General features: G+C 40.8%; 1 protein-coding gene across 1 annotated transcript; it reads right to left on the bottom strand.

Moving 5' to 3' along the window:
• Positions 1 to 2,651: 2,651 nt before the first annotated feature.
• On the bottom strand, positions 2,652 to 15,095 carry LOC118816519 (CD209 antigen-like protein E). Its single transcript, XM_036582935.1, has 5 exons — positions 14,933 to 15,095; positions 13,834 to 14,127; positions 3,775 to 3,920; positions 2,880 to 2,986; positions 2,652 to 2,790 (listed from the first exon to the last, which is right to left on the bottom strand). The coding sequence occupies exons 1-5, from the start codon at positions 15,093 to 15,095 to the stop codon at positions 2,652 to 2,654; spliced, it is 849 nt and encodes a 282-aa protein (XP_036438828.1).
• Between the last annotated feature and the right edge of the window lie 1,290 nt (positions 15,096 to 16,385).

Below are 16,385 nucleotides of genomic sequence, written 5' to 3'. Positions count from 1 at the left end.
ATGTATAGAAATAAAAGTAAAAAGAAACTAACAGCTCAAGTAACATGATTCATGGCTAAAATAGTATGAGACGGTGTGGTTTAGGGTGCTTCCTGGGAAGGCAGCTCGATACTTAGGCGTGGACATGCCTCCAGAGAATTAACCTAAGTATGGGCGTGTAGAGCTATATGGGAAGATATATATCTATAATATATCAATCAGTGACCGGGCAGTGTCCGTCTCTTGTGACTGTCCAGATGTTTGGTCGGCTTGCAGACTGGTGTGGCTGCAGGTGAGGCTCCAGAGTCCGTGGACGGCTAAACTTCCCTGACTCGCAGGCGGTGGTTGTGAATGCAATTAGGCTTCTGAGGCTGGTTGTTGCTAACATAACTAACTTCCTCTCTTTGGCTGAGACGAAACTTGAAGAAGTGTTCTGTTTCTGACCTTGGTCGCCACCAAAGTTATGAATTTTTCTGGCTTCTCTGAATGCAGAACTCTGAAAAATGCTGTGCACTCAGGCTTTGTCTGGCTGTAGGCTGCCCCCTTTGGAGGTGGAACCCAAGTGCTGATTCTTCTCACCTAACCGTTATTCATTGTTTCCCACTCTGATTGGTCATGCATAATCTGAGTGCCTCCCCAAGAATCACACCCTCCTTTGTTTCTAGTTAGATCTTAAAAAGGGAAAATAATTCTAATACCAATCAAAACCAAGGGAGGAAACAAACAGGACATTCATTTATCATTTATATTTCATAATAGAGAGTTTTAACCCTGAAAAGCAACAAATGTTAAAAGACACCAGCAAACATTGCTTGTAATCTCTGGGTATTGCTGGTTAGGAATACATTCAAACATATCAAAGATAGACATAGAGTCGTTACCCAATGGATGAAGAAATAATCCAAACAATGAGAAGAAAAGGAAAATACATATTCAGACTACATGCTAATCTGTGTTCTAAACCCACTATAATCAAATGGCTGCACTGATAGATCAAAGTGATACACAACATATTCCTAGCATCCAACAGGAGAAAAAGATACATAATTTAAGTAATTGACTACATAACATACAAGTAGTATTGGTTACAGATTTATAGAAATGTCAAGTCATTCTGCGGATCTCCAGCAAGAGCTTTTTATTGTCCCATTGTGGAACCTTAGGGGCAAAAGGTTGATAACCCCCATTGTCAGGGCCTGGTACCAGGACGGCTGATACTTAGAGCTATAAAACTTGTGGACATTTTGATCCCTGTTTATGGCTTTTAGTTGAAACTTTATGGAGCCAAAACAATAAAAACTTTGGGGTTGTGGGGATTCTAGTAAACAAGAGGGACTTTGACTCAACCAGATGGTGTGGACTACATACCTTAGTAAGGCTATGGTAAATTTTGCATTATGGGTTTAAAATACGGCTTTTCAGAATGTGTTTATCACTTAAAATAATACAGTAACATTATTTTCAGAGTGTAAACAACATGAAAATCACATGACTTACACAGACTGAATGCAAATTCCTGTTGTAATCATTGACATTTAGTGAGAACATCAGTGGCTGTGTCTATCAACCAATGAATGTATATACACTGTATGGCCAAAAGTATTTGGACACCCCTCCTAATTAGCGCCATAGCCATTGCTAACAGGTGTATAAAATCAAGCACATAGCCGTGCAATCTCCATAGACAAACACTGAGAGCAGAGAGGATCACAAAGTAGTATTGGTAGTCCACACAAACTCACAGAGTGGGATCATGAGTGCTGAAGTGCAAAGTGGACAAAAATCACCTTTCTTCTGTTGCATCACTACAGAGTTCCGATCTATCCCTGGAAGCAACGTCAGCATAAAGACATGGTTTAATGAGTTTGGCCTGCACAGAGCCTTAAACTCAAACCCACTAAACACCTTGGGATGAACTGGAGTCAGGCCTTTTCATCCGATTTCAGTGCCTGACCTCACAAATTTCATTTTGACCGAATTCCCACAGACACACAATCTTGTAAAATGACTTACGAGAGGAATAGAGGCTGTTACAGCTGCAAAGTAGGGGGAAATCCATATTAATGCCTATGGTTTTGCAATGGGATGTCCAACAAGCTCATACTGGTGTGATGGTCAGGTGTTCATATACTTTTATCTATATAGTGTATTTTACATATCACATATACAGTCAAGGGCTCCAGATCCTTTGTGATTGTAGCCTCTCACATTCATACCGCTATGGTATGTCTTGAAATGCAACTTTCCATTAGGCTGTTGCTTTTGTTACTTTGCTGCTAGTTAATTTATCCATAGCTCTCCCATGAGCACTGGTACTGTCCAGCATCGTCTGCTGAAGCCCACACACAAACAAATTAAGACTACATGAATATTTCTTAAATCTAGTTACAATGTTTTAACCAATGAAATATGTACTGTTTTTATGATGTTAAGATCATTTGTAGCCCAAGATCATTTTTTTTTAAACTTTGTTAGATAAAGATAAAAAAACACAAATGATAGAATGAACCCAGGATAGGAGTCAGGTTCTTGAGGATCTAAAAAGGGATCTTTTCATGCAGTCTGAATGCTCCAACCATCAGAAAATGAAAATATATCATTGGAACCCAGATCAATACTAATTTAAACAGGAGCAAGTCTAAAAACAAAACCTGCTGCTGTTCACTCACAATTTAACTACACACTTTCTTCTCACAGATCCAAACATGCCGTCCCACACAGAGATATTGATTCCAGCTCTGTATAGGATCAGATTCATAGCCAGTTATGACACAAAGTCCATATCCATCAGGTTCTCCACGTCCCCAGAACCTGAAAGAGAATCAGAGTATCTGTGTTTATCAGAGGAGTGAGAGTCAGTAGCTGCACCATCACAAGAGCTCAGTTCAGTGATCTCTTACTCAGTGGTCAGTGCTGAGCCATCCACCCATCTCCAGACTCTCTCTGTGTCTCTGTAAGTCAGACCAATCCAAGTCCACTGACCTCTTATCAACATTGCAGTAAATTCCTGTTGAAGTGAGATGACCATTATAACACATCACCACATACACATGTTCACTAACCTCACATTTAACTGCCTAGTAATGAACAAGGAAGTCAACCAGAGTCTTTCACAGCTCTTGACACAGATGTCTGGGGTGACTGTTGACTGCTTGTGTTACAGTGACTCTAATTCTCATTCCAGTGAGAGAAGAGAGATTATATTCAGACACAAGGTCACCACTGATCATCTTAAAGCTGGTTTGATTTGGTTCGTTCAAAAGTCTCTCTACACTGCATGCAGTTTAGTAGTTCGTCAACACCGGTAAAGTTTAAAAATGTAACATTCAATCTCCAGTTCATATATGGAAATTCATAATGCATTTTCATATATGCTCCTACAGCAGTTTAGGCCCGCCCACTCACACTGAAGTTATAAGGAGTGTTTCAGCCTGAACTGCTTTTTGAATTAGGCACAATACAGGACAGCCAATCAGAACAGAGATCATTTACATATATCAGTCTTATCAGTACTAACAGCTTGAATTAATTTTAAGGGATAAAGACAGGCTGTATGTAAAATGAATTATAGAGTATCTGGTATATAAACCTACATAAACGTTATAAGTGGACATAAGCAGATTTAAGTGAACGGGGTAAATAAAATGCAAGACAAATATTGAATAAAAGCTTTAATGAGATTAAGGCTTACAATATATATTTTTCTTTTTTTATATTATTATTATTAAGATCACCTAATATACCAGCTGAACAGGAAGTCATTATAAACTTTATGTATAAAAGTGATTCTCTCACCTGTTCTTCTCTGCTGTTTATGATCAGCAGGTCAGCTCCTCTCTCTCTGCAGAACTGTCTGCTCTCATTCCAGCTCTTCCTCTCAGTAGAGATGTAGTAAATACTGGAGTTGAAGTAGATCCATTCTAGTTGTTTAATGAGTCTCTCTGTTCAGACAGAATAATATGAGAATGTGCCCATATTATTATTATTATATTATTATTATTATTACTACTACTACTACTACTACTATTAAAATTATAGTATAAAATAATATACTTATTATTATAATACAAACCCATTTCCAGAAAAGTTGGGACACTGTGCAGAATGTAAATAAAAATAGAATGGAATGATATGCAAATCAAGTAAACCATATTTTAAAGGAAAATGCTACAAAGACAACATATCAAATATTGAAACTGAGAAAAGTTATTGTTTTTTGAAAAATATGTCATCAATTTGATGACAACAACACGTTCCAAAAAAGTCGGGATGGGAGCATGTTTACCACTGTGTTTCATCACCTCTTCTTTCAACAACACTTTAAGCGTTTGGGAACTGAGGAGACACTGCTGTAGTTTTGAAAGTGAAATGCTTTTCATTCTTGTTTGAAATAGGCTTTCAGCTGCTCAACAGTTCAGGGGCTCATGTATTGTACTTTTCACTTTATAGTGTTTTCAATAGTGACAGGTCTGGACTGCAGGCAGATCAGTTTAGCACCCGGACTCTTTTAATGCCAAACAATGCTGTTGTAATACATGCAGAATGTGGTTTGACATCGTCTTGCTGAAATAATCAAGGCCTTCCCTGAAAAAGACGTCGTCTGTTGCCAAAACATGTATATATTGTTTAGCATTAATGGTGCCTTCACAGATGTGCATGTCACCCATGCCATGTGCACTAATGCACCCCTATACCATCAGGAATACTGGCTTTTGAACTGTGCACTGATAACAAGCTGAATGGTCTTTAGTCCTGAGGACACAGTGTCCATGATTTCCAAAAAGAATTGCAAATGTTGATTCATCGGACCACAGGACACTTTCCCACTTCCCCTCAGTCCATTTTAAATGAGCTCGGGCCCAGAGAAGGTGGCAGCATTTCTGGATACTGTTTATATATGATTTCTATGAGTTTTAACTTGCATTTGTGGATGCAGCGACAAACTGTTTTCATAGACAGTAGTTTTCAGAAATGTTTCTGAGCTCATGCAGTGATTTCCACTACAGAATCATGCCTGTTTTTAATGCAATGCCACCTGAGGGCCCAAAAATCAGGGCCAGCAAATACTGGTTTTTGGCCTTGCCACATGCATATAAAGATTTCTCCAGATTCTCAGAATCTTTTAATGTTATTATGTACCATAGATGATGAAAAGCAAAAGTTTGTTGCTATTTAATGTTGAGAAACGTTATTCTTGAATTGTTGCACTATTTGATCATGCAGTCTTTCACAGAATGGTGAACCCCTCCTCATCTTTACTTCTGAAAGACTCAGCTTCTCTGAGATGATCTTTTTCTATCCAGTGATGTTACTGACCTGCTGCCAATTAACCTTCAGGTGTTTTTTTTTTTCTTTTTTAGCATTACACAACTTTACCAGTCAGGTACATGTACTGTTACTGTAGTGATAATTTACTCAAGTACAAGCAAAAGTATTAGTAAGTAAAATTACTCAAGTAAGAGTAAATGAGTAGTTTGTTGAAAAATTACTTAAGTACTGTTACTTTTTTGTATTTCCACTGTCACAACCTGAGCATATTTCTGAGCTGACTTCATTGGAAATAAAGTTCTGAGAGCTGAGAATGATCACAGTCCACTCTGCTACTGAATATTTACACACCTTTCTGTGAACTGTGTAAGGAACAAGGTTTACATTAAACTGCATGTGTTTCATGGTCAGATGATAAAACTTCCTAGTTTATCTGTTTCCAATAAAGTATTTTAGAATCCCTGAAAGACTGTGCAGAGTTTGGTTGAGTTGAAATTACAAGTAGATTGCTTAATTAATGTATTAATTAATTAATGTAATTTTAGTGAGAGTCCTGCTGCCCATCAGCTCCTTGGACTCTAGCTAACGTAGTTAATACGTGTGAACCTACAGACAGTAAACACATTCACAGCCTTCTGACTGTATATTTTCTTTGATATCTGTTCAGATATCACCATTAAAATCAGCAGCATCATCAGCAATTTACCCAGCTTAGATTTTTACTGTAATATATTTTACTAGTAATCATGCTGTTCACTTCATACAGAATCAGACATTACAACATTTCACAGTTAAAAAGCTACACAGCCTCTCACAGTTAAAGAAAAACACCAAGGCAGAGAGAGAGAGAAAAGAGAGAGAGAGAGAGAGAGAGAGAGAGAGAGAGAGAGAGAGAGATTATTACTTAATTAGACTGTTAAACAGCCTCTCACAGTTAAGAAACGAAAAAGAAAGAAAGAAAGAAACAGCGAGTCAGGAAGAGAGAGAACGGGGACGTGGGGAGGGATCAGATCAGGCCGGTTATTAGACTAGATTTCTTGTATCACAGCCATAAATGACCGTTGATCTCCAAAACAGCAACTAAACTAGTCTGTATAAAAGGGTAAACTGTAGTCTGTGGGTGACACCTGTTACCTAAAGTAGCTCACAGGCACTTGTAATAAAATATATGCAGCAGGTTCTAAATTTAATAAACAGAAGCTTATAAAAGAAAGAAGAAACCCGTAAAGACGGTACCTGTTCTGCTCAGATCAGCTAGCTCGGCTAACGTGGGTCAGCTAGCTCGGCTAACGCGGGTCAGCTAGCTCGGCTAACGCGGATCAGCTAGCTCGGCTAACGCGGATCAGCTAGCTCTTTAGTTAGACAATCCTGAAATCTCAGGCTGATGCAGTCCTCCGGCTCCCCCACTAACTATGTCCCTGTCTACTTCAGCATTCATGATACGACACACTATAGTCTCAGTAGCAGACACAGGAGTTGCACAGGGACTTACACTGTGTGTCCAAAAATGTGTGAACACCTAGTCATCCAGTGTTCCTTCTGAAATCAAGTGTATAAATAGTTAGTTTGTTCTCTCTTTTTTGCACTAGATAGTGAAACATTGCTGTGAGGATTTAACTGCATTCAGCCACAAGAGCAGTAACATTAGTGAGGTCAGGTACTGATGTTGGATGATTGGTTCTGGATCACTCAAACTCATCTAAAAGTATTGGAGGGAGCTCCATTCCTTTTCTTGTACCTCTCTAGCCAATGCTTGGCATTGGGAATGTGCTACTATTTCAGAGCCATGGCCAGTTCTACCATACTGGTAACTTGGGTGACTGCTCAGAGGTTTTTGACAAGGCCTTAGCTGAGGAGCTGAGGAGCTGTGAAGCATGAACAGGATGACTCTCCAGAAAGCTATCTATGAATTAGTGATGTGTGTAACAGTGAGATGCAGATTTGCAGATTAAACAGAGATGGGGCATCATAAATCTAATACCCAGGGGTACCAGAGGATCTCAGTCTGGTCTTGTCAAGAGCATTCTATTCTACTGGTCACTGTTTTTCTATGAAGATTACTCTAACTGTATGTGCACAACTGAATTACATGACCTCCCCGGAGACAGTGTTTCTAATAGAAAGCAACTGTAACGTGATGGAACATGTCAGACGCGTGCAGAAGTGGAAAAAACAGAAGATAAGTCAGGACCAAAATCAGACCACCAAAACACAAGAAAGACCACTCAGTAGCTCTGAATCAGAAGCAATACCTTGCACTGAGCTAACCTACAACCCAGGCTTAAATGCTAACTAAACTAATCACATGACATACAAAAGCAGATGAAACAACTCAGTAATCAGGCGAGGCACATATCTGATATGCAGATTGGTGTGAGGTCACAGTCATGTGTTCACCCACAAGATTCTGGGAAATGGGGTCCACTAGAAAGTTAGAGCTGCTCCTGTGCAAGCGCACAACCAGAGGCAGCATTCCCAGAGCTGCCGTGGCACTGGACAGACAGGGTCCCTGGAATAACAGCTTTGAGGAGTAAGTCTAGTTAATAAGTGGCTTCTTTAATCCTTTTACATACCTTAAATGGGCCTATATACTTAGGTTGGGGTTTCTTATGTTTCTGAGCAAATCTGGAGAACCAAATGCGGTGCCCAGGCCAATAGGCAGGAGTCTCTCTGCAGTGACAATCTACTTGTTCTTTGTTGCATTGTAAAGCTGCTTCTGTACTCCAGTGGTTCTCTTCCCAGACCATCTCACTCTACTGCACCCAATTATCTACTGCTGGAACATCAGAGGTCATGACATTCCATGGTGCAACAGAAGGTTGGTAGTCTAATACACACTGAAACCATATTAATCAATGAACTTTGGGCGATTTCAGCCCACATGAAAAAGCATGACCAGTCCCTAGGGTTGTTGTGGCAAAACAATCTCAAAAACCTTCCCAGCTCTTGGTAAACACGTTCACATTGTCTGTTAGATTGAGGGTGATACCCTGACATCAAACTGACTGATACCCCTATGTGTTCAAAAAAGGCCAACCAGACTTGTGAGGTGAACTGTGGGCCCTTATCTGAGAGAATGTTCTCAGGGATTCCGAAATACCTAAATACCTGATTCACTAATGTCTCAGTCACTCAGTGTCTCAATGCTGCGGGGAGAGAAGCAAATAGGATAAACCTGACGCTTCGTGAAAATCTGTCCACTTCTGTGAGAATAGTTGTCAAACCATGTGAGTCAGATTAATAACAAAGTCTATGGCTTTGTGTGACCAAGGTCTGATGGGTAAAGGAACTAGTTTTCCAGCTGGTCGTGTGTTAGGAGTTTTAGATTGAGAGCAGGTGGAACAAAAAGCAACGAACTCATGGACGTCTTTATTCATGGATTCCCACCAGTATGGATTAGAGAGTGATTGTTGAGTGCGAGTTTTCCCTGGATGGCTCGTTGTGAGGGATGAATGGACCCAAGTAATTAGACTGTTGCAGAACCAATCTGGTACATAAATCTTTACAGTAAGGCACTGACTGGTGATCGTGATATTTTCTAGGACCCTCTCGATCTCATCATCTATTTCCGATATGTGATGCTAAAACAGAATATAGAGAAAAACAGAGACCACCAGGCTTGACGAGAGTTAAGACGTTTAACATTACGTAGGTATTCTAAGTTCTTGCGGTCAGTCAGTACTATGTAGGGATGATCAGCATCCTCTAGCTAATGTCTCCATTCTTCTAAGGCCAGTTTGACTGCTGACAATTCTCTGTCTCCTTTCCCGTAGTTTCTTTCTGTAGGTGTGAGCTTATGAGAGTAAAATGCTATAGGCTTGCAACTTAGGGGGTTGCCAGAATGTTGAGAAAGAACAGCCCCAGTACCAGTCTCTGAAGTACCTACTTCAACTACAAATGGTTCTGTGGGATCAGAATGAGAGCTGTCGTAAATGCCTCTTTAAGGGGCACAGCAATACTACTGAAGTGTCTATGGAAATCAGCAAACCCTAGGAACCTTTGTAGTTTCTTGACTGAGAGATGCCTGGGCAAGTTTACAGATGCATCAGCTTTATGATCATCCATAATGACTGACCTGGAGCTGATAAGGTATCATAAAAATGCTCCCTAGTGGTCACAAAAGCTGTCTTCCATTCATCTCCCTCTTTTATTCGTACTAGGTTGTATGCGCTTTTTGGGTCTTATTTGGTGAAGTACTTGGCTCCCTGTAACTGTTCAAGAGTTACGGGGATGAGGGAAAGTGGATAAGGGTATTTCTTTGTAATCTGGTCCTCTGTAATCTATGCAAGGGTGCAAACCTCCATCTTTTTTTTAACAAAGAAGAAACCAGAAGCTGCAGGAGAAGAAGAAGGTCTAATGAAACCCTGATCTAAAGCCTCCAGAATGTACGTGTCCATGGCACGTTCCTCCTCCAGAGTTAGAGGGTAAATTCTGGATTTAGGAAGGACTGGGTTGTCAGTAAGATCTATAACACAGTCATAGGGGATGAGGAGGTAGTTGTGGCAATCCCTTTATGGAAAACTTCTCTGAGGTCTGCATACTCAGGAGGGATGTCAACGAGGGCCTCAGCATTAGAACTTTCTATTGAAATGGACCTGAAAACTAACATGGGTAGTGTAATACACTAATATGTAATATCTAATGTCGAATATCAAAATAATATTGAATTTTGAACAAATGTGGAAAGCACTCATTTTCAATTGCACTGGCTTGTTTTTTTCCAGCTCCAGCAGGTCCCCTGTCTAATGCTCCTATTCTTAAAGGGGACTTTAGAGCTTCCCCTGGAATCTGCAGGTCCTCTACGAGTCGTGCATGGATGAAGTTTCCCTCTGCACTGGAGTCAGTCAGGGCTGAAACTACAGCAGAAACTGGATGACAGTACACCATGACAGGCATAAGGAAAGACTTAAAAACCAACCCATTTGTGGGAACACTCAACACATTAGCATGGGGAGTATTGTCCATGTGCTTTCCAGGGGTTGGCGCCAGAAGTTTCTGTGGACGGACCCTGCAGTCACTCAGAATATGACCAGCACTGCCACAAGTACATGCACAGCCCATCTCTCAGCTGATGGAACCTCTCCTCCTTGGACAAACATTATGAATCACATTGCTTAGGTTCCTCTTAGTCCTTGTTATCACCGGAATCACATGGTGCCCTTGAATGTGAGACTGTCCACTTGAAACTGTTGGCTCTTCATTTTCTGTGGTCATTATTGAGTTGATCCAGATGAATTGACAGAGTGATGAGTTGGTCTAAAGCCAAATTGTCATCCTTGTAAGCTGACTCTGTTAGAATTTCAGAATTAAACTGAGCAATTACGGCATAGTTTCATCATCAGTTCACCACTTATCTTGCCCTCATAATGGTGATCAAATGCAGTTTAGAATTCCTTCAAAAACCTGAAAAGAACCTGAGGCCAGCTTGCAGTTGCTCATTCTAATGAGACAGGTGTGAAACCAAAAAGGAAATCTTTGTCTGGTCAGAACTTGCAGAGGAATTATTAAAAAAGACAACAGTGGAGCAAAAATCCATGGTATTGGTCTGGGTTTTAATCAAATTTATCTGGTTTATTCACAGGGAAGAGTGAACTGGAAGATTCCACAGGAGTAGGAGGGCTGGCAGGGCTTTCCACTTGGTCAGTAGCACTCAAATTTTGAAGTTGGGTAGCAAGACCCTTAACGTGAGCCACGAGCTGTACCAGGTGAGCCTGCTGCTCTGACTGCTGTTGAGCTAGAGACTCGAGTGATTGCGTAACCCCTGCTAGTACTTGCTGATGTCATCCTAACAAGTGGCCATGTTCTACAGTGGCCTTGTGAAAAGATATACAAGTAGAACAAATATACACGTACAAAAACATAACACAAATCAGACCAGCCAGACAAAATCCACAAAAACAAAAAAGGGGCAGGCAAAAGGCAAAGTCGAAAATTCAGAAGAAAAGTCAGGATCAGAATCAAACAACCAAAACACAAGAAAGGCCGCTCAGTAGCTCTGAAATAGAAGCAATACCTCACACTGAGCTAACCTAAAGCCCAGGCTTAAATGCTAATTACATGATATACAAAAGTAGGTGAAACAACTCAATAATCAGAGCTCTGGGAAATGGAGTCCACCGGAGAGTTAGGGGTGGATGTATGTGTGACAGCACCTTCAACTGCATACTTTTCTTTTGGTCTGTGGTTATGGCGACATCTAAACTCTGATCGAGCGAACATTTCCTGAGTAGCCAGTGCTGTGGGAATCATTAAGTGGTGGTCACATGATTTGGGTCATGTGGGTGTTCTTCATATATGGCCTGATATTAACACATTTTTTCAAATAACACTCCCAGCACTGCTGACTGAGTGTGATGACTCATATTTGGTAAAGTAAGTAGACCTTTTGACATTCACAAGAAGACGTCACACTGGACACACCAGCGTGAACACCAGAGGAAGCACAAGAGGAAGCATCACCAAGGCAATGCAGCCGAAACTCTGCCCACAAGTCATCTGCTCTAAAATAAAACGTGTTTTTGTTTCTTCAGTCATACAGAAGAACAAGGCTGTATAAACAAAGAAACATCTGTAATGACCAATAATGTTGAAATACAAAACTAGAAAAGTTAAGAATCAGTGATCAAAAGTTTGGAATCAGTGTTTTCATCAAGATAAAACTGATTTGGTTGTAATATGATGGAAGTAAATTCAGTGTAATGTCATATTTTAAGTAATTAGTAGGAAGCTGTAATAAATCACTAGTATTCAGTAGGAAGCTGTAATAAATCACTAGTATTCTGTAGGAAGCAGGTGCAGATCATCCCATATGCTTTATCAGCTCGTGCTCAGAGGCCCGAGGGACTATAGGCCAGCCTCACCACCCCTGAACCAACCACTGCTCCCACCCCCCACACTGCCAGTGTAAACTTTACAACCAGCACAGCAGAACAATGAACTGACTTCTGTATGAGCAACTTGCTGTCCTTGAGTCATTTGTTCATTAGCGCAGCAGCTACACTCAGCTTGTGTCGCATGGTATCAGCTGGTATCAGATGTTGGTATCATTAGTGTTTTTATGAGGTCAATGAACACAATATATAGAATTCAAAAGGCCCTGGTAACAAGATCTCAGATACTACTGGTGATCACAGTGACTTCACATAACCATCAACTAATCTAACATGTAAATTACAACCTTAGTACTAATAATTAATCATATTCAGTGAGTCACACAAAAAGAAATTGAAGAACCAACAGTAAACTCAAAAAATCTGCTCTCTTACAAACTAATATGAAATTGTTCCCTTATAAACTCTCTGATATTCCCTGTGAGGCTGTTAGAGGCCGTGTAGGATTGTCTGTTTTTGTCAATGAACAACTTCTTAGCCAAGAAGACACACGAGTAGTTCAATGACACACAACTGAATAGACTTATTAAACCATCAGCTGATCACACTTTTGTACAAGAACACTTACTAGCCTTTTCTAATGCTATTTAGCTAGCATAATGTTAGGCTAATGGGTTAGCTTGCTAACAGGTAGGCAATAGTAATCTTAATCCAGAAACATTACTAAAGTAGCCGCCTTCTTTGAGTGATATGCAGATTTTGACACAGAACTATCATCTGTTTATTAACTATCATCTGTTTATTATTATCTGTTTAAGAGTATGAAGAGGGTGTTATACCTGTGACTGTTGTGGGGGCAATGTGTGAACATGGCAGGAGTGTGGAGAAGATTTGAAAAGTGAAGATGTAAAGTCATCAGATCTTCTCCTACCTTCTTTCATTCAGTGACCTGGTTGGTATTGAATTCAAACTGACACGTCATTAAACCAGTCGATCATAAAGAAGATCTTAGACCTGGAGTGAGGTTTATTCTTAGTACTCACAAAATAAAAAACATTTTTATTTTAATGCCACTTGATTATTATTCAGTGATTTTATCAAGAACAAAAGTGAGTGATAAATGTGTTTTTTTTATGTTGCAGATTAAAGTAATAAATTATCTTTTATTATTATTATTGTATTAGCCTGTTAGCATCTTAGCTATCTGTCCTGACTTGCTTAGCCTACTCTAGTAAGAGTAGAATATATTCATACATGCATAAATCATCTAAACTGCTTATCCTTCTGGGTCGCGGTGGGGTGCTGGAGCCTATCCCAGCTGTCATTGGGCGGAAGGCAGGATACACCCTGGACAGGTCGCCAGTCCATCGCAGGGCAGACAGACATTCACACTCACACACACACCTAGGGGCAATTTAGCGTGTCCATTTAGCTTAACTGCATGTTTTAGGACTGTGGGAGGAAACCGGAGTACCCGGAAGAAACCCACGCAGACAAAGGGAGAACAGGCAAACTCCACACAGAAATGACCCTGGTCACCCGGCCGGGAATCGAACCCAGGCCATTCTCGCAGAATATATTCAGTTACAGAGAAAATAAAGAGTAAACCAGTTAAATAGAGTCTCTAAACACCAGACAGACTCACACTGATGACATCAGATGGGTTCAAAAGAATGTAGTTTCAGGAACAGCAAAGAGATCCTGATCCAGGAACACGTCTCACTTAAAGAATCACATTAACCACTTAATCACTTACCCAGTTCAGAAAACTTCCTCTCCAATCCCTCTCTCTCTTTCTGTAACTGGTCTCTCTCTTTAGCCAGGTTGGTGTTACTGGTTTGTAACTGGTCTCTCTCTTTTATCAGGTTGGTGTAACTGGTCTGTAACTGGTCTCTGTCTGTAGTCATGTTGGTGTAACTGGTCTGTAAGTTGTCTCTCTCTGCAGTGAACATGAACCATGGCAGTGTGATGGCAGTCAGCAGGAGAACACACAGCAGCCCCAGATGCACTGCAGCCAGTCTGTGGTTTCTGCTTCCTGCAGTGTTGCTCTCTATGGAGAACAGATAAAGAGATGCTTTGGTCATGACCAGTAATCAGGTTTTAAGTACAGATAAACTCTGACTAGGCTCTCTTGACTATTTTGACAACACTGGAGACACCTGCATCTCCCACTCATCCTCTTGCTGTCGTCTGAGGCTGATTTCGATAAACATTTTGATTTCAATGAAGGTACTGTAAAGTGTTCAGGAGCTGGACTGAGATGCATTTGATCATCACTATAGCAGTGTAAACACATTAGTCTCTCCAAGACACATATAACAACCAAAACCTGTCCCAGTACAGCCCAAACTCCTCCCCATGCAGTACGTCATTGGGCACATGATCTGTGTCTGTGAGGAAAATAATCATGGAGGAAACACACAGTTGTGGACCAGACAAAACAAAATGCTTAATAGTAACATGGACAGACACTAGTGTGCAAAGCAAACTACAGACAACTTACAGCTTTAGCATAGCACAGACTGAACTAGTAAACAGTTGGTAATTGGTTGCCGTGTAACGAGCAGATTTGCATATTGCATCTCACACAGCAATCAGATTTCAGTCTGACTAACCGGAGATGCATTTGACTAGCAAGTGTGAATGCATGTGGCATTTAATCTTACAAGGATACAATCCAGATACTGACCAAGTGTAAATAAGGTCTAAGAGACATTTAGTCATTAAAAATGGATCTGGTCATTCAGAAATGAGCTTAAATGCATGACAGCTTTTTAATTAAATTAGGTTTTGGCACTGACCAAGAACACTGACGTTACAAAACTAGCCTAAAGTTGATCTTAAAGTTATCCTACCTGTCTGTAGGATTCTCTTTGTGTTGGTGTCGTCCGTCTCTGAGTTGGGGTCACGGCCTCTAACACTATCTACACATTCATACACAACCACCACCTTCTCGTCTTGGTCTGCTCTGTTCAGCTCCTCAAAGCAGATCAGATCATCATAATCACTCTGAGACATCTCTAATCTATACAGTACTCAGTAAAACACTGAGCTGCTGTGTTTCTGTCTGTAGGAACACGACTGCAGTGCTGCACTCCGTGGCAAGTTTACCTATTTTAGTGGTGTTAATAAAGGAAATGACCACATACCATTTTTTAAATAGTTTTCCTGTGTGCTGGTGTAAATGGAGTAGAGCTCTCAGACTCTACTTTCTTTAAGCCGGTTCTTGCCCTCATTATTACATTTATGAGATATTATAATCTGAGTTTAGTTTTCTATGCACTGCATGTCTATATCTGTGGTTTTGAATGGCCAGTCCATCATGTCACTGCATATTTCTTATTAGTGTTTTTATCTCATGGCTTCACAGACTGATCAGTAGCAGCAGTTTGATTGTTTGTCCCTCTGATCAATTAACTGAAAGCTCCCACTCTTTTATTCAGAAAACTGAGTCAAACATAAGCAATGCTAAAAAAACTGATATTGGGAGCTTGTATGTGTTGATTAAAGTGCACTAAGTTGCCTCTAGAGGGCAGTACATTCATGTGTGTGCCTGCTTGGAAAAGCTGCAAGCTGAGTGCTACAGAAAAAAAAGGGTTTTACACACACACACACACACTAATATAAGACACTTATCCTCCTCGGTCACGGTGGCGGGTCCTGGAGCCTATCCCAGCAGTCACTAGGTGGAAGGCAGGAAGCACCCTGGGCAGGTCACCAGTCCATGTACGCTCACATAAACATTCACATGCAGGGGCAATTCAGCATCTCTAATTCGCCTGACTGCACGTCTCTGGGCTGTGGGAGGAAACCAGAGAACCCAGAGGAAACCCACACAGACACGTGGAGAACATGCAAACTCCCCACAGATAGGACTGCGGTCACCAGCTGGGGAATCAAACCCTTCTTGCTGTGATGCAACAGTGCCACCCACTGCACCACTGTGCCTCTGTAATATAAGTGTGATCTCTGTACTCAGTTCCACCCAAACCGCCAAACTGAGGGATGAAGGATTTTTTTATTCTCCACTCTGCAACGAGTTCAGCAGCCACTTAAACAAATGCATGAATGGTCAGCTGGTCAGCCCACAGCAGGCAGATCTCAGCAGAGGTTCTCTAACAGAAGGGGAAACAGTAATACTAGTTCTGCATATACTTGCACTACAAAGGAGAGTTACTGCTGCTCTAGATAACCTGTTTGCTGCTATAGCTGTTGTGAGGCCCTTTTCTGGGTTACTGTCTCTGATACTGTCTGCTACAAGCTGGTGTGTAATGGAAGCCCACTTTGCCTCGGACAGTCAGATTGTTT

This window comes from Colossoma macropomum, unplaced genomic scaffold (assembly GCF_904425465.1).
Source record: "Colossoma macropomum unplaced genomic scaffold, Colossoma_macropomum, whole genome shotgun sequence".
Taxonomy (NCBI): domain Eukaryota; kingdom Metazoa; phylum Chordata; class Actinopteri; order Characiformes; family Serrasalmidae; genus Colossoma; species Colossoma macropomum.
This window is presented reverse-complemented; position numbering and strand designations above follow the sequence as displayed.

Excerpts from the sequence above, each read along its gene's own strand:
- LOC118816519 (XM_036582935.1), bottom strand. The coding sequence starts at position 15,095 with ATGTCTCAGAGTGATTATGATGATCTGATCTGCTTTGAGGAGCTGAAC. Across the intron at positions 3,921-13,833 it reads GAGGAAGTTTTCTGAACTGG|AGAGACTCATTAAACAACTA; the intron begins GTAAGTGATTAA and ends CTGTCTGAACAG. Across the intron at positions 2,987-3,774 it reads TAAACAGCAGAGAAGAACAG|GAATTTACTGCAATGTTGAT; the intron begins GTGAGAGAATCA and ends TCACTTCAACAG.